At 38.1% G+C, this 22500-nt stretch overlaps 1 protein-coding gene across 9 annotated transcripts in view; it reads right to left on the reverse strand.

Moving 5' to 3' along the window:
• Positions 1-21925, reverse strand: part of LOC138057099 (A-type voltage-gated potassium channel KCND2-like) — a 30865-nt gene extending 8940 nt beyond the window's left edge. Inside the window, exons 1-4 of one of the 9 annotated variants that reach the window (XM_068903132.1) lie at positions 19394-19871; positions 15854-15990; positions 13588-13715; positions 1990-3594 (exon numbers count right to left, since the gene is read on the reverse strand). In XM_068903132.1, the coding sequence (XP_068759233.1) occupies positions 1990-3137 (1148 nt within the window). In that variant the 5' untranslated portion in view covers positions 3138-3594; positions 13588-13715; positions 15854-15990; positions 19394-19871. Of the gene's footprint in view, positions 1-1989; positions 3595-13509; positions 13731-15853; positions 15991-19224; positions 19297-19393; positions 19872-21822 lie in introns of those variants that run through there. The other 8 variants (XM_068903130.1, XM_068903128.1, XM_068903129.1 and 5 more) reach the window with 8 other exon arrangements.
• Between the last annotated feature and the right edge of the window lie 575 nt (positions 21926-22500).

Consider the following 22500-nt stretch of genomic DNA (forward strand, 5'->3'; position numbering starts at 1 on the left):
TGAAGCAATCACTGAGTGAAGTAATGCAAAACCAAAGTATTTCGCTAGTTACTTTCGACACTCAATTGAAAACCGCTCTAATGGCGACCAAATATAATATTCTTTTGTTTTAATGCTAATAAGCCTTTCTAGCTTCGCTACGCCGAGCAAATTTCAAAAGAAGTTTTGTTTTAAAATGAGGGCAGTGGCTCTAAAAAGATTTTAAAAGTGGTCGCCATTTATGAAAGTGGTCTATAAACACTACAAAATGTCGTTTTCCAAACTTCACGACAAAACTAAACATTTTAAAATCAAAGTTTAGGCCTAAATTATTAATCTAGCTTAGGCCTAATTACTCTACTGCATTGATATTCTGTGGGAGACTTAAATAAATGTTTTTTCGTTTTGTTTTTGTTTTTGAGAGCGTGGTGTCTTCTTGTTAAGTGGTAAAGCGGTTTCTATAGAGTAGAAACTCCGGGGACAAATCCAATCCACGGATACAATTTTTTATTTCTTTATTTTCTCTGCTACCACAAGTCCTTGGACACAGTGTCCTAAATTAACGATAATAGTAAATTCAAAGCAAATTAAGAATCAACGATAGTCGTTAATTTGGAGAAGAGATCATGTTGAAGTGCACGTTAGACTTCCTCTCACCCCATTCAGCCCAGTCCTCCCTCTTTCTCGCTCGCCCCATGACGAGAGAGAGCCTATTGGTGGACTGTTTGAACGGCATTTGCCCAAAATCCGTTCAATTCTTGTTGAGCGAATGTTGAGCAAATTTTGAAACCGTTTAAATGAGCCTTAAGAGGCGAATGAAAATAAACACACCGCAAATGACATGCTTTTAATAAAAACCTCTTATCATATTTAAATTGTTCAAATCAAAATTGTACATGTTCTTTGCTTTCACGATGAATTATAGAAACGTAATGTTTGAGTCGCAATTTATAACACGTTGTCATGAATATTATGAAGATTTTATCTAATTGACTTGAGATTTTTTTTTTCCATGTGGACTATGATTATTTAAAACAAATACAAGAATTTGATTTGAAGCAAGAAATTTAAGTGAAAGAGTCCCGATAAAAATTCAAATGAAGAAAAATAAAAATACGAATACCAATTTACTAATTGATATTCTTTAACCAGAGTGATCAAGGCGAGGAATTCGGTGCTTATTTTAAGGCGAGCTAGTGTATGTGTACATCATTCTCTTGAACATTGTATTTCAAACACTTTCATCGCTCCAAGTGCTTTGAAACATGGACTATTATGATCGAAAATTCGCCCGTATATTTTTTTTTCTGCGTTTTGCTGCGCAATTCATCTGGCTCTCCTATTGGGAATTTTAATGGCAAACCACTTGTCTATTGATAAACATTAAACGCTAGTGAAATTGAATACAAATGGCATGTTTAAACATTCATTTTTTCTACACTCCGATGTAGCAAACATCTGCCCCATATCACGTAATTTCACAGTTGTTTCTTGTGGGCATTGTTCGAACGTTGCAGCGACAAACCCATACAATGGCTCGCATATGATATCTTAGTGGGAAGCTGTCACCGTCCAATTGGAAGAGTGAATTTGCGAGAAAACGCTTTATTTGGAAATGACTATTGCAATATCGATAAGAAAGTGATCAATTACAATCCTGTACGCTCGTTTATGTATTCTTGGTGTGATTGCACAAAGCTGTTTCACCTTACGCGCATATCTAGTAGATTAGTATATATCATGAAATGATCTTTGTCAATTTTATCAGCTCCCAGTTAGCTTGAAAGCTCCATTAGTGTAGCGCTGAGTCAGTCCCCGACAAATCGCATGTTCGTGGGTTCGATTTACTATTGTGTGAACGCTGTCACACAGCAACAGAAGCATCAACCCAATTAGGATGCTCCTCTTGAATACAAATTATCTTTAAGACTTCTAAGGTAAATAAATTTCCAGCTATTTTCGCAAACTTAAGCAATGTCGCAATTTGTTGATATTGTAAAGGGTACTTACCCGACCGTCATAAGAGTAACACAAATGTACCAAAATGATTCCGGAATGCTGGAAAACTGAGGGTCTCTTTCCATGAGTTCCAGATAATAAACTGCTGTTCCGAAAAGAATGATTGCTAAGAAGCAAATGCAATAAAGAAAGACGATATCCACCGCGCAACGCCTAAGTGTTAGCAACAGACACCGAAGTCGTCGTGAGTTTCTCGTCAGTTTTAGAATTCGAATCACGCGTAGAACTTTAAGGATTTGGATGTAACTTGGATCTGCTCCGAAGCTCGTCGCGATCAGTGTTATGTAGTACGGAAGAATGGCGAGTACATCAATGATATTCAAAGCGTCGAGCATAAATTTCTTTTTCTCGGGGCAAACGTAAAATCGAACCACCAATTCTAGCGTGAATACTACAACGCATATTGACTCTATTGTAAAGAAGATTCCATGGTGCACTTCACCGCAGGTCACAGTTTTGTCCACGCCGCAGCGTAGCGTTTCTAGCGATGCTATTAAAACGCTAAGGAAAATAAAGAAGCCGTAGATGATATGAAAAATAACCCCCGTTTTTGTGGTCTTTGAAGGACCTATGGTTCGCCAAATTTTTTGGCGAAGAGTTAGTTTTGGCTCACAGTGCAACTCACAGACATTTCCATCGCAGTCTATTGTTTCTCCTTCAAGAAAATAATCGTCATTTTCATTTAGTACCGTTTTCTGCTTAGGGCTGCAATATTCCCAGCAGCAGTCGCCAACATCGTAAATAGAAAAACCGTAAAATTGTAATTCTTCCTCAAAAGCCGCCGGGCAGTCTTCTTGAGAACAGTGTAATTTTCCGAAGCGGTAAAAATTCAACACAAATTTGAAAAGATATGGGTCGCGATCGAGGAAATATTCCCTTCTTTGATCGTCATAAAATTTCTTCATGGAGTCCGCGCTACCGAGCAATGAATCAGGAAAACGCAGTAGCGTGCTTTGCCACGTTTGAAAACGAATGCCACTGACGTTGATTGTTAATAACTTGTCGTTCGCCGAATCTTTTGCTTGCCTGCTACCTCTGGAAGCAATCGATTCTCTTGGGCGGTCGTTTCGCTGTGGCTTGCTGCTGTAAATATTTCGATGTCTCTTCAATGTTCCACTTGAAATAGTTGAGTTGAACATTTGCCGTCTTCGACACCAAATTCAGACTCCGTCTTCTCACAAAAGGCCAATATCGAGCCAATACAATCGTTAACCACACAATAACATTCCTTTTTTTTTTTTCAGTTCGAAGCTCTCTCGCTCTCCGAAGGGATGTAATACATCAGTCACTTGTATTCACTGAACGAAAATTGTTGTGGTCTTTATTTACTCCGAGGAGTCGTGGAGATTGATTTTCTACTATTTGCTCCAAGTGCGGTATTCTTTCAAACAAGAGTTAAGCTTATTATGGTTGTTATGAACAAAATGATAACCACGTGCTTGAAATCCAATGTTGGAGGACAAAACATGCAAATCATCATACACACAGACTGTTAGCATCGAGATTTTCTATTTCTTTTTGACGGGTGATGTCATTGGTTTATTTAATTAGAGATGAACTTTTCCCTCTGGCTAAATAAGACTTACCGCGGAGAACCTAAAAAAGAAAAAAAGAAACGAAAAATTATCTATTAATCAACACAAAAATATATTAAATTACTACGTTTATTGGGAGTACACGTGAAAGGTGTCATGTTTTTTAAAAATCCACAATTTTCTTTTATTATCGCACTTAACTGTTGCTATCACGCACATATTGCAAGAAATGTAAACACCATTCTTTTTTGAAATCTAAGCATATTTCATTGGTGGTTATTTGTATGTAAATTGACACTTAGTTATAATTTTTTAGAAAAACACTCTACGTTAATTTTGGCAAAGAATTCGTCAGTTGATTTTGTGTTTAAATAATTATAAAAATAAAAGGCGGCTTTGGGGTTCCTGACTTATTTTTAAGAATCAGTAAGGCATTTACTCGTAAGATAAGGACAATAAGTTCAAAGGAGTTGAATTATATCACTTTGTAATTTACCACGTTTAATCCCCGCTGCCCAGATTTCTTGGGAAAGAAGGAGTTACTGAGTCAAATATAGCTTTGTTAAGTTTGTTTAATTGAGAAGTTTCAAAAACGCTTACACCACCCTCACAAACTGACAGTCTGGGCTAAAATGAGCTTTTGACTCTTTATGCGCTGGTGAAAAACTGGGTTGAAAGCCCTGCAGTAGTAAATACTGCCTTCTTATCAGATAAGACAGAAGAAAAATGCTAATGAGAAATTACAAACCCGATTTCCAACCGGAGCATTTTAAATGGTAAAAAATTCCATTTTTTTAAAGAAATCTTTTCACCTTACTGAATACAACAAGCCGCTGACATGAGTCGCTCACGGCGTTGTACAAGATCATTTTCTTCAATAAGGTGTTTTTTTTAATATCATATGCCTCTGATTATAGTTAGCATTTTCCTTTTTGTCTGGACCTGTATAGTTAATCCTACTAATTATCATAAAAAATAAAAATAAAATGCCTTCGAAGTGGCTTGCATTGACAATATTTAATAGTGTTAGTTTGTAAAGCAACACTGATGCCGTCGAATCGAAACGTCATCGCCCTTAAGGTGGTAAATTTATAAATTCAATTTTATAATTTCATTTGATACAACTAAATCACAATTTTAGTTATCTCTTTATTAATACGCTTTTCGTTTGAGTTATGGAGGAAAATTGATCTTCTTGATCAACGATTTCATTACTCGGCCAAAAAAAAAAGGCTTTGTCGACAGGTGCAATAGTTAAACAGGACTTTGGAAACAGGAAAGTGAAATTCCAATTTAAAAAAAAAAGGAAAAATTAGGGGGAAAACCGGAAACTTTAAGACTGCATTCCATATTATTATTGCAAACGTGCACTTTCTGTTTTTCCTATTATAAAGATAAAAGTCAATATTTGTAAAATGTGAACGTTAAAAGTTGGTTTGAAATAATTTATGAACGCTCCTTAAATAAACTTATCAGACATGATATGGCGGAATGATAACTTTTGAGACAACTAGGCACTTGTTATTGATAATCTGTCTGTAGGAAATCTCACGATCTACGAGTTTTGCTCTGAAATGTCTGATAATTGGACGAACCTTCAGGCTAGTCCATTGTATAGCTTTAAAAACAACACGAGTATCTAATAATTCCCATGGAATTGCCAAAAAAAAATGTTCTTGCTCCATTTTCGAGGGATGATGTTTCAAACTTTGCACGTCGTTTTTTTTTTATTTTTCTTATTTTGATATCACGTGGTCGTATGTTCGTGGTTGCCTTGGTAATCGGGACTCTACAGACGACAACGTGGCTGTCGTTCAACCAGAAACAAATAATTTGTTTAGTGTTTAGTGTTTTACAATAAATGAAATTGCGGTTCCTACTGTCTTTTATGCCTTTATTTCTCAAAGCTATTTTTTATTTGCTAAAGTGTGATGGGGACCCCGGTAAAGCACTTTTTTGTTCTTACCAGTTATCTTAAGGACGTTCGCGCCAAAATCTTTCTACGGTGAGATTTTCTTCATTTCTCGCCTAGAATTAGGTCATAAAGTACTTACTCCAAAAATAAAAATAAAATTGGGGATCACCGACGTTGTTTCGGAGAAAATGGCAGTGGAGAAATGCCTTAATTTTGATAAATCTGTCATAACAACGAAAGGTAGCCTCATCTGCTCATCCATCGAAAATCCTAAAAAGAAACTGTTAGAGTGAAGGTTTCCGTGCATAGGTTTTTAGGGGTGGGATTTTAACATAATTTCATGCCGCTAGGGATGACGTAAACGGTAGAGTTCATCCTGGACGAGCATTAAAAAAAAAACAGCCCCATTAAATTTACGCAACGGTTCGTCCTCGAGTTTTCCAAACTTTCAGCCACTACTCGATCAGCAGCTACCTTTTAAAGAGCTTTTCCATCCTCCCGCTCACTTCTCTTTTAACGTTTCATGATAATTCAGAAATAAATGTGCCATCTTTTTGCCGGCCTGGAATTTTTTCCCCGGCGTTTTTGTCGCCATGTTATTTTAACTAATGCTTGAACAATATTTATGAAAGTCAAGAAGACTAGTGCACGACTGATAAAAACAACGCGAACATCAGTCGTCCAGTTGTCTACTTGACTTTCCTAAATATTTTTAATCAATTTTGACTGATCACGATCTTCTCTTAACCAACCCTGTGCAAGAGTTATCGTCCACGGTTTCTGCAAAGGCTTTCAAACCTCAACTTCACTAATGCTCGAAGTAATGCGTGACATATTACAGTCGCGTTACCTGCGCAGTTACGTTTCGCACAAACAATTGGCGCGAACGTCCTTAAATTGTCTATTTGCTTTCAAAAAAATCAACTCAGACCAGGGGCCCATGGGAGCGAAGAACTACCATACTAAGGGGGTATTTACATGAGACCGGGCCGAACTCAGACCAGTGTCAACTTGTACCAGTATGAATTTTTTGCAGCCGGTCAGTGAAAACGCCGTGACGAGACTATAGGGCCAGCCTCCTCAGACATAAACCGTTTTCCTTATGACATACTGTTATGTGAGGAGTCTTTTATGCGGATGTTTGTCAGTTTAACTTAGAGAAAAGATTGCTGAAGATTTCAGATATTTCTTTTGCTTTTCGGGCGCCGAGTGCTTTCGTATACCATATGACGTAGGAGGCAGTGTGGCCGAGTGGTTAGGGCGCTTGCCTTGAGATCCGGAGATCCCGGGTTCAAGACCCGCTCTGACCACTCGTTGAATTTGATCCTGGTAGTCCCTGGTTCAACTTCCCAGCCGCACTTGTAAATAGCCAACTGGTTTGCCTCCAGCCAGTTTGGATTCTTAACAGTTGTTGTTGTTCTGTTCTGTCGTTTCGTTGTGTTTCATTGGCCCTAAAAGGCCCCCATGGGAAGCGGTCAATTAAGTATGTATTGTATTGTATTGTATTGTATTGTATTGTACGTCTCCATGCTCAGTTTGAATGAGATATTTGCCGAATAACTCAAGAACGCGGTTATCACTCCACCTTTGAGAGATGTAAGTTTCTCATTAAACACTCTTAGATCTTCTCCGATAATTTCTCTGTGTCTTAACTTTGTTTACTCAGTTTTCATGGGAAGCGATTTTACTTTCTTTCCTTGTGTGCAGCATCGTAGCTAACGGCCCATTCTTTTTAATAATCGCTTTTTTAATGACGTCACGGCCGCCATGACCATCACGTGACAAACCCAACTCACGAGACATTTAGGCAAGCTCGCGCAATCAAACTGACACTAGCACATTTACAATTGGTTTAACAATCTGGCGGATTCTACTCTAATGTTTACTAATTCTACTAATGTTCACTTCCGGTTTCCTTTGGTGGCCCAAAAGCTTCTCGTTCCTATTTCCGGGTTTTCTGTTTACAACTAAGCGCGCTCCAGTTCAGTGCGTCTAGCATTTATTTTAGCGTCTGAGACGATTAATTCGGCGTTGATAACCAGAAATTCAACATATTTTCGATTGATTTAGGAAAAATACTTTGGACTTCACTTCCGATTTCCTTTGGTGGCCCAAAAGATTCTCTTTCCTATTTCCGGGTTTTCTGTTTACAACTAATCGCGCTCCAGGTCAGTGCGTCTAGCATTTATTTTAGCGTCTGAGACGATTAATTCGGCGTTGATAACCAGAAATTCAACATATTTTCGATTGATTTAGGAAAAATACTTTGGACTTCACTTCCGGTTTCCTTTGGTGGCCCAAAAGCCTCTCCTTCCTATTTCCGGGTTTTCTGTTTACAACTAAGCACGCTCCAGGTCAGTGCGTCTAGCATTTATTTTAGCGTCTGAGACGATTAATTCGGCGTTGATAACCAGAAATTCAACATATTTTCGATTGATTTAGTAAAAGTACTTTGGACTTGCAGTATTTACGCCTTTCGCGCACACCCTGTTTAAACGGGCCTCATACCAAACTACCTCGCAAGGAAATTCGGCATTTTTGCAAAAGGCGCTGAAGAATGATAAATCTTTGCTCAGAGTGGCTTTAAAACTTCGGACTAAGGGGCGAGCGAGCAAACTCTTGTTCTGTTAGGTGATCATTAAACAATCCGCTCTTCGAATCCCAAGCTTATATATCGGGGCACAAGCGAACATAGGTGAGTTTCACGTTACGTCATCGCCGCCATGTTGGTGGACCAACATTAGCTCCTTTAATTCGTCCACCAGCAATTGTACTTTTCAGCATTAGCTGTGGTTACACTAGCCCTTTTACCCATGGGCAAATAGTGTTTGCCCACAGGCAAGGACGTTTTTGTGTGTTACCGCTTCTGGTAGACCGAAACTACCCTAAGGTTATTTCCATGGCTACATAAAAAAGAACAAAGAACTTCCCATGACAGTTCCTGAATTGAAAAGTTCGGTTTATGTGCTCCCTGGGGTGGCTTGGCCAATCATAAAGCGGAACTAATTTGCAAGGTCAGTGAACTCATATCTAATGATATTTTACCCTAAGGGGAGTCTTTTACTGTGTAACCGCATCCCCAAGAGAAACATGAAACCTTAGCTGAACCAAACCCGAGCCATTCACCCTCTGGAAAGCCCCAAACCCAAGGTGTGTGTAACCACAGCTATTCTGAGATTGGTTGCAAGGCACCTATTTCAAATTGAATCACATCAAGTGAAATATAAGATAGATTGAAATCAACGGTAAAGGTGAAGTGACATATTAGAAAAAGGCGTTGGAGGAGAATATTTGAAGGCAGCCACAAAGGGCGGATAAGCAAAGACCTTTCTATGAAGAAATATCTCATTTCCCAAGTGTGTTTGTAGACCTCTCCGAAAACTCCTTCATAATTAATATTCGACAAGCAAGTTAAGCCCCGTGCAAACGAAGGCAACAACATCCAATATTGTTGGAAGTTGTTGTTTCTGCAGATGTTGTATGGTGTTGGCAGTTGTGTACAAAGGAACGCAACAACTCCCAACATTGTTGGAAGTTGTTGTTTTCTGCAGATGTTGGATGGTGTTGGCAGTTGTGTGCAAAAGAACTCAACAACTACCAACATTGTTGGAAGTTGTTGTTTCTGCAGGTGTTGGATGGTGTTGGCAGTTGCGTGCAAATGAACGCAACAACTCCCAACATTGTTGGAAGTTGTTGTTTTCTGCAGATGTTGCATGGTGTTGGCAGTTGTGTGCAAAAGAACTCAACAACTACCAACATTGTTGGAAGTTGTTGTTTCTGCAGATGTTGGATGGTGTTGGCAGTTGTGTGCAAAGGAACGCAACAACTCCCAACATTGTTGGAAGTTGTTGGTTCTACAGATGTTGGATGGTGTTGGCAGTTGTGTGCAAACCGACGCAACAACTCCCAACAATTTAAGGAAGTGCAGTGTGTTATCGGAAAGATCCGACCCACAATACGTTGTAAACTTACATCTTACTGCCATCTTGTTTTCAACATGTTAATGCCTTTCTATCTCCATGGAGACCATATGTAATGCGCGTGCGCGGCCTTAATATGTAGGCAGAGCTGTGCAAATGTAACCAACATTGTTGTGATACGCTTCAATATTACACTTAAGCAATCACGGGACAAATGAAATTTTGGGAGTCATTGGCTCAAAAGTTTGTTCAATTTCAAACGTCGGGCAGCAAATCCCAACAAGACGCAACAACATGCAACAGAGTGTGCAAACAGACGCAACATGTAACACCCAACAATGTTGGACCAATGTTGGCCAACAATATTGCGTCCGTTTTCACGGGGCTTTAGAACAAGAATCTCTCCAGCTGTTATCTCTTTGATTTAAAAGAATCATAAAGGAAGTTCCACACACATAACCCATCATGTGTGAGTCACTCAAACATCACTTGCAGTGCTTTCAGCCAACGCTTATAGCTTCCTTTGTTTCCATAATTAAAACGTAAATAAGTGTTCATTTTTGCGATAAGCTTTCTTCCGTGCCATAAGGGACCTTATTCGATCTACGACTGCGAAGTCTTCTAATATTGCCAGGTGAAGGAAGAGTTCAGTATATCTGATGATTTATTAAAGAAAACATTTCTCTTGCCCCTTTCGGTTGCTTTCGAACCAGATGTCAAAGCTTTTCAAGTAATTAATTCCATCCTCTCAATATGAGATAGGGTATAGCTATACAAGGACAGACAATTTGTGCTCCTTCTGCAAGCAGGAATCCGAAACAATGTATCACTTCTTTTACAACTGCCCTCATTCGAAGTCATATTGGAAAGCTCATCTTAATCTAAAAGACATTTAAACAGTATCCTATTATCATATTGACCAAAAAAGTATGTTTTTGTTTATGTCCTAATGAGAATTACTATAGCCTCACTCAGTCTCGAGCAACATTTCTTTTGTATTTTGTCCATGCAAACGAGGCTAGTGAGTCTAGGCACATAAATAACATAATATTTTTTGGCCGCCATTTTTGCATTCGGTCTGTATTAAACATGGAACCTTTTCGTGATTATTCTTCTTCATAACTCATCGAACTATCTTCGAACTGAACCTAGGGAGCGTTGCTCCAAATTGGGAAGAAAACTGAAGTTGGCATTTGTATGCTCGGGATATTATTTACTGACTGAGAACGTTATAGTGGTCATTTCTCGTCGCAGATTTACGTCGAAAAAAAACACCATGCTTCAGAAAGAGGTCATGTCAGGAGCCCATGGTCATGTAGAGTCTATAGTTTATTAAACACCACAGGTTAGCGCCGTTCTGCTTGTCAGTCGGACTAGCCAGTTGTAGATTCTAAGGTATAGATTTTTCCTCTTTTGTGCGTCCACCCTAAAGATTTCTTAAAGTCGAAAAATGGAGAAGTTATTACTCCAACGAAAACACCACTCAAGTGTTTCTCGCGATATAGTAAAACCCCGCGGGTAAGAACCTCCCATTTTAAAATTTAGCCTAAACAGGTTCTTACATAAATGTTAATTAACAGAAATTTAGGCTATCTATAGGTTCTTAAATAGCTTCTTATTTTCTGGATAAAAAAACCACCTTGTAGATAACAGAATTTAGTGGTATTTGGCCTTCGTCCCCTATGCAGCAGTCAGTTTTTCCCTATCCCTAATATAATATTTGATTAAAATTGAAATGCCGAATAAAAAAAGTTTCATGAAAATGACTATAATAAGTAAAATTGAAAGATCACGTGGCATCATGAGCTCCTTCCCAAAGTAAGGGGGTGTTCAATCTCGACCCCAGAGCTCTTGTCTTGACTGAGGGAAAGAAGAGCTCTGGGGAACTCTGAAACGAAGTGTCTTCTCATTGGTTTTCGTGAAGAACAATCAAAAGCGTCTCTAATTGATGCATTCATGTTAGCACGAGGAGTGAGCAGACGCCGTAAGGTTCAAATAGCCAATTCCTGGCTATAAAAACCCACCGGCACATGTTCTCCTACCTAGAGTTCCCCAGAGCCATGGATCGATCTAAGGCTCTGGTGAGGAGAATGGGGGTGTTTACATGATACCGGGGCGACTTTCGCACCTGCGCGAGTTCACTCCGGTTTCCTTTCTTAGCTCTGTATTTGTTTACATGATATCATCGAAAAAAGTCACGCTGGGGCGACTCACACCGGCCCGAGTTCATCCCGATTGCTGCAACGGAGCGAAACTTTTTTTCCGGCGCGAAATCTCGCAACGGTATCATGCAAACGAGGAACGACCACCCGTTCCAGTGTGAAATTGGCCTCCCGGTGAGCTGGAACGGGTAGCACATGCGTACTTTTCCTGATAGACGCCATATTTGAAATTTGGATTCACGCTTGTATTTTATCGATATGTGGTGTCCCTTCAGGTAAACACGATACGAAGTCACCTCGTCATCATGTAAACGCGGTATTAAGAAGTCAACCCGGTGTGAAGCTCGCTCCGGTGCGAGTTTTCTCATGTAAACACTCCCTAATGCTCATCTCACGAAAAGGGCGTTTGCACAGAAGTCTAAATGCCAATTGATCTTATTTGCCAAAGTGCACAATTTTTTAGAGTTTAGATGATAAGAACCTTTTTCAAATTTTAGGGTCAAAAGGTTCCTGTTTAGAGGGGGTCCAACTGACAAATTTTGGGCTCACAGGTTTTTTTTAAAAATAGGTTCTTACTTGCGGGGTTTTACTGTATCGTTCAAAACGCCCTGGGCGTTTATATCGAAATTAGTAGTGTCAACCTCGCATGTACGCTATATCTTGGGTTAGGATTTTAATATCAAAGAAAATAAAATGTAAGAAAAGAATGGTACACCTGTCAATATATCAGACATACCCAGCTGATAAATGAAATAATAAATAACCTAATGTAAGCGAGACTATAATCTACGAAAAAAAGTCATTAGAAAGATACCCGTAACCAAAGCCCATTGTTAGGGACATCGATCATTTGTCATCGGAAAAGTGTACTTTTAGCTAATGCGAATTAAGAAAGCCAACAGTTTTGTGCTTGATCATCATGTTGAAAGATTTTTAAGATTCATTTTCATGGTCTAATGTTATCGTAAAATCTTTTATGTCAGTTTCGCATTTGCTTAAAATACTCCTTTATTTGCGGTTTATCCGAGCTAAAAGATTGTTGTGTAACTTTCCGGTTTTTATTCCTGGACAGTTCGAAGTGAAATAGATTAAGTTTTGATAATAACATGAATTTATGTATCGCGTCGACGCTCTTTCTTTTGGAGGATGCTGGCAGTTTCATGTGTGCTAGCAATCTGTTCATTTTATTCTGCGTTAGGTAATAGAGATCAGCTGGAATTCCTCCTAAACTTTCGGTGAGTTAATCCGACAGTGGCGTAAGTTGAAAAAGTACGTTTTTTTGTGTTCTCTTCTACAACGTAACACTGGAAATAAAATACTTTAATTTTTTGTGACGTTTTTAAAATGCATATACTTGTGGTGTCAGTCATTAGCCTAAACAGTTGAAAGGCTATTAGGAGTCGCCATAAAGACTACAACTTACGTGGCAATGGCTAGCTTTTATCCTGGGGTAAAATATGTTTTTGTTTTTTTTTTTCCACCAAGGAAAAAACAAACATTAAATTTAAAACGTACTCAGACTCCATTAACATTTTCTTATATGTAATAAAAATTTTCATGCATGTAATAAAAGACTGTGGGCGACGTAAAGAACTTGAAAAAATAAAGTTAATTTTGGTTGAGAAATTAGCATCGGCATTTTCGATGAAATTTTAACAAGGAAAAGGTAATGTACATTTAGCGAAGAAAATGAACGAACTAGAAAAAAAAATTCATTAAGTTAACGAGTCGTTATCGAGATTGACAATGAAATTTCAACGTAGAAAACGTGATGAACTTTCGACGAATAAAAGACTAAACTAGAACTATTTCATTCCGACAAAGGAATCGACATCAAGATTTACGAGGAAATTTTCAGAAGCTGGAACATTTGATGGTAATTATGTGCCTCTAACGTTACGTAAGTTCTCGCATTTACAACAAAACCCAAATTGAAGATTTTTAAAAAAAGACAACAAGCAAACAACATCTTGAGCTACCTTCGCCTTGTGTTTTTGTCAGTCTTCCGCTTATTTTAATAATAATAAAGATCTTTAGATCTTTAATTATTATCTTACTTGATTTGCAAGCGTCTTCAACACTTTCGTGATCCACTAGCGGCTATGGAGCATTCAGTCAGTCAGAATTGCCAAAGGCGCGTCTCTAATATTTGCTTGTCTGTACAAGATCTCAATGAGCCACAGTACTGGTTGTGATGACAAACTGAAGGTTAAGGTTACACTCTTGAAAAAAAAAGGGGTTAATGGAAGTAGCTATTGGTGCCAGAGAAAGTGTATTCATGTGACGTAAATGCAATGACACCTAAAATATGGACCAAACGAATCGTCGTAGACATATCATATATCTCTAAGGCAACGAATGAAGGAAAAAAAGTTCAAAATTGTTTGTGTTCTCTAGTGCTAGAGTTGTTTAAAACCAGACATTGAGCACGCGTTAGAAATTCAAATGTATTCGTTGTCAGTCACGCGTGACAAGTAACCACAAAACCAAAACAAACAGTGATATTTTCGAACAACTCTAACAAATACACGACAACCAAGGGATCATTTCATTGGAAACTCAACATAGCTCATACTTTGAAATTGCAATTTGATTTTTTGTTAAATTTAGAGGTTTTCTGGCAAACTATTGTAGTTTCTGTAATCGACATACGGAGGAAAAACTCATGAGAATTTAGACCATTGAAAATTGCCACGTGGTTTTAAATTTCTAAAAATATTGACGACGCGTGGCGATTGATTAAGCGCAAAAATTACTGACTCATTCATTTCTTTGGATGAGCGACAAATCCAAGAATGTCGAGGTGGCTGGCAGAATCTTCTCTCCTCCTCCCGACTCATCTAGGAAGATCGAAAGAGACTCTGCTCGCAGGGTAGACTGCCAGCGGGTTAGTACACAGAAACATATTCTGTGGGTTTACATGAATCTCTCAGTAAGCCAGCAACAAATAAGGTGTGCAACTCGGTAGTTTCAATTCGCCGGATATGAATGTAAATGGTCGAGAAACCTTTTGTCACACCGGCATATGACTTAGAGGACGCAATATAAAAACACAAATTTGGTTTATATGAAGCTACATTTAAGTGACATTCTGTGGGTTTACGCGAGGTCACATTATCGGCCAACTAATCGACTCCAAATAGCCACGCTCGCTGTCTCGAAACAAAACGAACATGACCGTCTTTCCTTTTGCAACGACGTAACACTGTCAGGCAAGTTACGGGAAATAGACCGAATGCAAAAAATGGCCACCAATACATTATTCTTTCAATTTTACTCTTGTCAACGAGGCAAGTAAGGCCAATTAACACATAGGCAAATGAATAATTTAGTAACGGCCATTTTTGCATTAATTTTAAGCCAATATATTGAGATCGTAGGGCGAATAAGGCTCATTTTCAATGAACGCCAACCATTCAAGTATATTGTGTGTTACAACAATCGACTTGAGTATCTCTTTAAGTAATCACGCATTTGGTAAAATTATTTATCTACCTTCGAGAAAGAAAATGTTAGTCATGTTGTAAGAGTAGCGAGTATGGCCCAGTGGTTCGGGCGCCTAAAAGGCGTGCCTTGCAATCCCGAATTCAAGACCCGTCCTGCCATTCGGACCATTCGTTTAATTTTCAAAACTGGTAGTCCCTGGTTCAACTTCTTGGCTGCACTTGGAAATAGTCAACTGGTTTGCTCCGGCCAGTTGGAATTCTTAACAGTTGTTTTTCAATTTAAAATAGAAGAGTAACCAGGTTTTGGAAACATATTCATGTAAAAAAGCGTTCTCCGGGTAAGAATCTTGGCACACCTCTAACACTAATGAAGCCGACAATAACTCCTAGCCTTTGCCAAAAAAAATACTCTATTCTTTTGGATTAACGCATTTTTTTCCCTTTTACCGTTTTTACAAATTTTTCGGCATTTCCATTTTCGATTGTATATATTTCCATCTCGCACATTTACATCGTAGTTTTTAAAGGTTTTAGTCTGGAAGCCGAAAGCTTACGTTGTTAAATTGTTGCTCACTTTTGTTGTTTCTTTGATTTCTAATTCGTTTCGTTAACCCTGAAAAGCCCCAATGGGGATAGGCCAATGAAGGATGTAGTATATGTTTGTTAAGTCCCATACACACGTTTAAACCTCATGTTAATTGTTTTGGATTCAAAGTGTACGTGTATGTTGCTCTGGGCATTTCATCATGTAACATCGGATCACTTTCTGCGCAATCAAGTTTCCCAGATATTTCGGCCGACTTAGATCGTCATAGAGAATGCCTTCTAAACAAGTGGGACGTTTCCATCAAAAATGATTAACACGGACAAAACAAACCTCTCCGACGGACCCTTGCTTGAAACGTCAGCCAATTTCACAGTCCTGCGTCGAAGGTTGTCAATATTCTTATATTATTTCTTCTTGCCAAAGCACCTGCTGTCTGTCTGAGGAAGCTTTTTTCTTTGTATTTCCTTCTGATATAATTGAACGAGACATTCTGTTACGACTGAATTAAAAGGTTTAACCTTAATCGCCTACATGACTTTTTCGTCAATCGGTTTAATTAGTCAAAATGCTAAGATTTGTGATTTGTCAAATTGTGTCAATCAATCACATTGCGACTAGTCTTACAGAGTGACTGTGTCTTAGATTATTTGTAAGACTAAACTGACAAAATGTTAACAAAGAACTTTTCTCATTGTGGCTACCAAAAACATTATTTCGTCCCTCCATGCTAATGAGTTTGGCTTTACAGGTGCAAAACTCGAAAGAAATTTGCTTTAGAATAAGCTCAGTGGATCTACTTAATTAAGCGTTAAAAGAATAACGAACGTTTTATCGTTTGTGGCAAAAAAATAGGTCTATTGAAAGACTCCGGAACACACCGTAGGAATCTTAATTCTACACAATGATTCTTTTTGCTTTTGAAAGACACTACAGCCTAGAAAATCCTCTTGATTTCTGTGCATTTAATAGAGAATCAAGCAATCTGCCTTTGTTATTTGTCAAAATCGAAAGAGTGCAAAGATTGTCGTCGTTTAGCTGGAAAAAGCTGCTTCTGTTGAACGGATTCTTAACTCTCATCCATGGTTGAGCTTTGTGACATCGATATTATCCGGCCGGATTAGTCCTTGTGTGTTAGTGATTATCCCATGATCATGTCAGAAAAAGACTGAGCAATACGGATGTTCAGTAGAGTGATTAGGCTCTATTTTCACCGCTCACTCGAGTTCGGGTATCCTCCCCGAGAAGAGAGTGAGTGAGCGAGTCACCTTCGAGAACATGATCTCAAGCATACAAAATTGAAGAAAAATTGCATGAAATCTGGTTAAGTCAGCGTTTGAGAAATTAACATTAGACAGGCATCTGGTTATGTCAAGAGTGAATTAGATAAGAGTGTTTATCTATCACTTTGCGGTCTTGCCCCAGCACAATCACAAATGGATTTATTTTTAGATACACTTTGCGCGGGAAACAAACAAAGGGCCGCCAATTTTAACCAATCAGAAGAAGCCGCCATGTCACGGGTGACTGCTTCAGCCAGGTTTTTTCAGGGACATAACAGTGAGCTTAACGACGGCGATGGCAACAAAAAAAACCGCAAAACAATGATATCATTGGTTAACAGAGGAAAAATGATCGTGGTGCACGTGCAGCACGGATTTTAGCGCATATTTTTGCGGTCCTCTGCATAACGGCGACGTGAAATCACCAAATTGGAGGTTTTGACGACAACGTAAGCATGCAACAGAGAATCTTTCATTTTCTATTTTTACTTTAAAACCGTTCGTAACCACCCAGTTATCCAGGATAGTTCGCCTGGCCCGTATTGTACAACGTGAAAAAGACAGAATAATCGCGAAATAAGTGTGATAGCTAAAAATACTCGGTGTGTAGCCCGACATGTCAAAAATTTGGTAAAAGAAGAATTAAACTTTTTAATTCCTCTTTTACCAAGTGTGATAGCAGTAAGTTATATTTTGGAGTGACGTTTTCGTTGTCGTTGCTGTTTAATGTTCTTTCTTAAACTCAAACTCGTTCGCAGCGTCTCTCTTCTGGAAACGAGGTTGTCTTAAACTCCCTTCTATCGGAAGACGCCAAGTATTTCGACCTCTCATGTAAACCTCTCTTATTACTTTCGATAGTTTAGCGCACGTTCGACAGCTTTCTCCGTATTCAATTAAATTTGAAGATCATCTGATGATAACAAAAGTTTGTCTTTACTTTGAAGCCATTAATTCTTATGGCCTGCAGATGAAAAAAAGAAAAAACAACATTCACCTCTCGAACGCCTCTTCCAGTGCCATGAAATTCTCTGTTTCTGAGAATTGTGTCCGCAGTCTGATTACCATGAGAAGCACACTTTAAAACCATCGTGATAAAACATTTTCCGTTTAAAGCTTGCCGACACATTTTTCCCCGTTGAAAACAATTTCTTATTCTCCGGTTTTGAAATTGAGTTTACAGTTAAATGGGTTGTATTAAAATCGTTACCTCATGAAGTTAATTTGTTTTGTATTGGTAAAAAGGCGAACGTGTCTTCTAGATAATAACAAATATATTGGCTAATATCCCGAAACGTTTATCCAGAGGAGAAGTTTCGAGAAATTAGATTTGCAAAGAAGTAAACTCTTGTCATTTAATAACAACAAGGCGTTTCTGTGATAGGCGAGGATTGTGAAGTCAAACTATCAATAGTAAAACGTGTTCAAAAATGTTGTTCACGTTAAATATGCCATCTTTGTTAAGCACAGAGCCACTCGCATCTGCTTCCATAAGCCTTGCAAATCATATCCGGGGGATTTTAAGTAAAAGAGTGTAGAGTTGCGATTTATTGAGATTATAAACCTTTGTAGAGATAAGGAGAGGCAAAAGGCTCTTCTGTGAACAAAACGAACTCGATCTTGTGGGTCCCGGCTTCAATGAATAAAACTGTTCCTCAAAGATCTTTGTTTCGTTTTTCTTTTTTCTTCCTTGATTTCATTAAGAGAACTCGCATGTCATTATTTTCCGTGATATACCCTTTTAGCTGTTGTCATTATAGCTACATTTACATATTCCGTGTTTCATAATTGTTTAATTTAGTATTTTTAAATTTAGTTAAAAGTCTTTTCTATATAAGTAAACTATATGTTTTTTTTCTGACCGTAGGCCACTTCTCGGATGCTCTTTGCTTTGTCATTACATATGCTCACATGCATCATTACGTCATTCTTATTATCTCTCGTTCATTCTACCATTTTTGTTCGCTATTTCTAGGTTCTTTGTCATGTACTGTTTTATTACCAAATTACTTTAGGAGAATAAAGAATCTCATGATCGTGGAGATCGGAGTGAACCCGCACCAAAGCCTTGCCACTCAGAACTATTTCAATCTTTTATGTTGATATTTTGTGTGATACTTTGGGATTAACTTGCTGTATTTGTCATTTTCCTTATTCTTCCCTCCCGACGCCTAAACAAAATTAAATTTCCGATCGGTAGAGGAAAATAATTTGCGCTCGGAATTTTCGCATTCAGGAAGCGCTAGACGTGAATCTAGTTTTGAGTAAGCTTACAAATTAAGAGTCTTCATGTGGTAAATTAAAATTTTACCAACTGCAGTGACACAACACGAAATTGCATTCACTCCACGCGCCACTGCCAAATAAGCGCAGATAATTTTGGAAAACGAAAACAAAAGCCATATTGAATGTTGCGGTGCTTACCTGGTTAAGGCATAAATCAATTGTTTGAAGACCTGTGTTTCTCGCTAACAGCCTTAGTTTTCATATAATAAAATAACATGAAATTCTATTTGCAAGCGTAACAGTGTTGGTGCTCCATTGTCTTATAATTTCCATTTATTATGTCATGGGCAATAAGCAAACGTCTTACCTTATTTTTCGTAGAAGCATGGTCACTTTGACTCGGAGCTTTATGAACTTTCTGCAGTATTAAGATAAGGATTTCCTAATGGTCCTTCCTAATTTGGCAGACACTGAAGATGACTTTTGCAACCAGAAAAGTTGGTTTCTAGATGATTTTGTTCTCAAAATAGACCGTCAATATCGCTACATTATTGGCCCGGCAAGTGAACAATAATAGGTCGTTCAAAGCAGGTGTAGCAAGGACATTAGTGACCAATCTCACTTGAAATGTGCTTGAATCTGTGGACATTCAAATGAATCGCTTCCTTCAAAGATTAGTTTTTTTTTTTTTTTTTTATTTCGCTCCGACTCTGTAAAATGGGCTCCTAGCAACCTAAATATCATCAAGAAACACTCACAGGAGGAAAATGTCTTTTATCTTTAGGGTCTAACAAAGGGACCGACAATAATTGTAAAGGCTTAACTCATTTTCTTAGCCGTTTCTGAGTTTCAAAGGCTTAACTAATTTTAAGAACTCTGACTTCACAAAGAGTGGGATGCGGACTTCAGTGGTGTACATGAAAATTCGAGCTTTTCTTTGTTCTTTCGTCACAGCGACTTGTTGTAGCGCCACAACAACTTAAGAAACTAAATCCTTCATTCGTATGATGCATGTGCATAGCCAGTCCCTTGTACTGTCTAATTTTCTTTTGTGTATTTCCAAGTCTATTTAGTAGTGCATTGAAAATGCTTCAAAAATGCTATAATGTTTTGGCACTTTCAATTAACACTGTCACTTTTCACAAATAATCCCATGAAAATTCAAGCTCCAACATTATCGTTTGATCAAAATTTCCAAATACGGATTGTGATAGTATACACCTCCCGGTTTTATTTATTGTTGCAAGCGAGCCGATTTCTGTTTTATCTTTTTTTCTTTTTTTTTTTTGCTCATATCATATTGAACTTTTTCATGTTGTCATTAACACTATAAGGTTTGTTATCAATAGCGCTTTCCGTTAAACTCAGATGGTGGCTATGCTAATCAGCTAAGAAATAATCTAATTTTTCTCCTAATGTATTAAGCTGATTAAAAATCGAAAAATGATTCGTCCTTTTGTCTCGTCGTTTGTTTTTGTTTTTCCTCTTTCATTTTTCTCTTTTTTTAACTATCTCCTGTTTGATTTTGCGCGAATTTTCGATGAAGTCGTAACGCCGTTTTGGATTGTAAAATGAATATATAGAATACATGATCATAAATAGTCCACTATATTCGGCTTAATACACTTGCTAAAATACCATGTCACGCTGAGAAGTTTTCTCGCATAAGATGTTGCCGACTTCAAGGTAATTTCTTTGGTTTTCACGTCACGTGATCATTATGTCAATCACGGACCAACTATTTCTTCTAGATGAATGTCATGCAGACACCGAAGTGTTTTTCGACTTTCATATTAATTTTTACGCTCTTTGAAAGGCAAATAAACCCGCTTGGGCACTTGCCAGGTGTGGCGAATGGCAGGAACATGTTCAAATAAGGGGCGAATATTGGTCACTCACCCACATCAAATTCGTTTTGTCGTAGGTTTGCCCCAGAAAACACATTTTCCACGTCCCTGGAGATTTCTCAAAGAAGCTGTGACAGAAATTTTGAACTTTATCGAATAGACCTGATCCCAGGAGCGTAAAAGAAGCGAACAATGCAAAACTCGAAAATGAAAAAAATGGTATATTGATTACAGACACATCGTTTGTTATTCATATGTGGCATCCTTCGAGTTAACGACCCCCTTAGAGAGACCTGGCTAACTAAACATAATTATCAAGGAACTGACATTGCTATTAGCAACACATTAACATTTGCATAAAATTAACATCCATTGTAAGTGGTTGAGTTTCCAATAGCTGGAATCTGTTTCGTCTGTTTTCTGTTACGTCGCATTGTCGGCAACAGATGTTTCTGTTCTTTGGTTTTTTCGTCTTACTTGTCTCTTTGTTGCGTGCAGGTTCACTGCCACTCTATGTTCATTATTTATTTTCACTTTGTACTTGAGTACAAATATTGAAACATCACATAGTCACAATGCTCGTTTTTTTTTTTGAATTTCAGAATACTCAAGAATTTAATATCGTGCAGGCTTGAGAAAAACTTTTTTTTTTTTAATGCTGTTTTGACTTTTAACTGTCCTTAAGGGCCGCGCGCATGCTCAAAGCACAGATGTCTATGTTCGAGTAATGGCTAGTAATGGCCCAGTAGTTTACTTTACTAAGTCACCTTTTCACGCGTTCCCCACTCCTTCACTTGAAGAAAGTTAATGTGCAAACGTTTACCAGGGAATCATGTTTCTATAAAGATTAATTTTCCTCCTAGATTGTGCGCGAGAGCCTGATTTAACGGGTAGGACACGGGAGAAGAAAAGAGGAATGAATTTGACCTAAAGTTTAGTTTTACTTTACCTTGCATGAGCCGTGTTTGTACCCAGAGGCAGTTTCGTACATTCCGTGTTGAGGAAACAACGATTTAATTAAACGAAGTGATCTTATATGTGCAGGATGCCACAATCGTTCGCCCTTCAACGGAACAATGATTGGCAGTAATTAGTATTGATCAAACTCTGGGAGAATTTTCTTCTATAAATATTTTTCATCTTGGAGCTTGTTGTTTCGATAGCAAAGTGTCATCTAGTTCCCTTGTATGTCAACCAACTGTCAGTTATCATGACAGGGTCGGTAGTGATCAAACAAGAAAAAATATAATGGTTCGTGCTTCATATAGAGTTGACCCAAGAACACAACAACTAGAGATAAGTCAACTTAAGATCGATTACTGTGAGGGATATCGTTTTTACGGACTCCAAGGAAGCAATAAGGAAATTGTTATGGTTTCCGTTCACGGGAGACTTCCGTCCTTATTATGTTTTTTTGTCTTGAAAAATTGCCTGCGATATCCATAAATGACAGCTTCTCTCCTTTGTAATAGGTAATGAACGACATTTTATCAACGCCTATTCCACACGCGAGCAATTTTGTGTGAAAATTTAAATGCGACAGTCATTCGTAGTGTGAACAAGACATAAAGGTTTCTCAAAAACTTGTTTTCTGATTACCTAAGAGTCCAAAGGTCAGATTTTGTAG

Source organism: Montipora capricornis, chromosome 7 (genome assembly GCF_036669925.1).
Source record: "Montipora capricornis isolate CH-2021 chromosome 7, ASM3666992v2, whole genome shotgun sequence".
NCBI classification, from domain to species: domain Eukaryota; kingdom Metazoa; phylum Cnidaria; class Anthozoa; order Scleractinia; family Acroporidae; genus Montipora; species Montipora capricornis.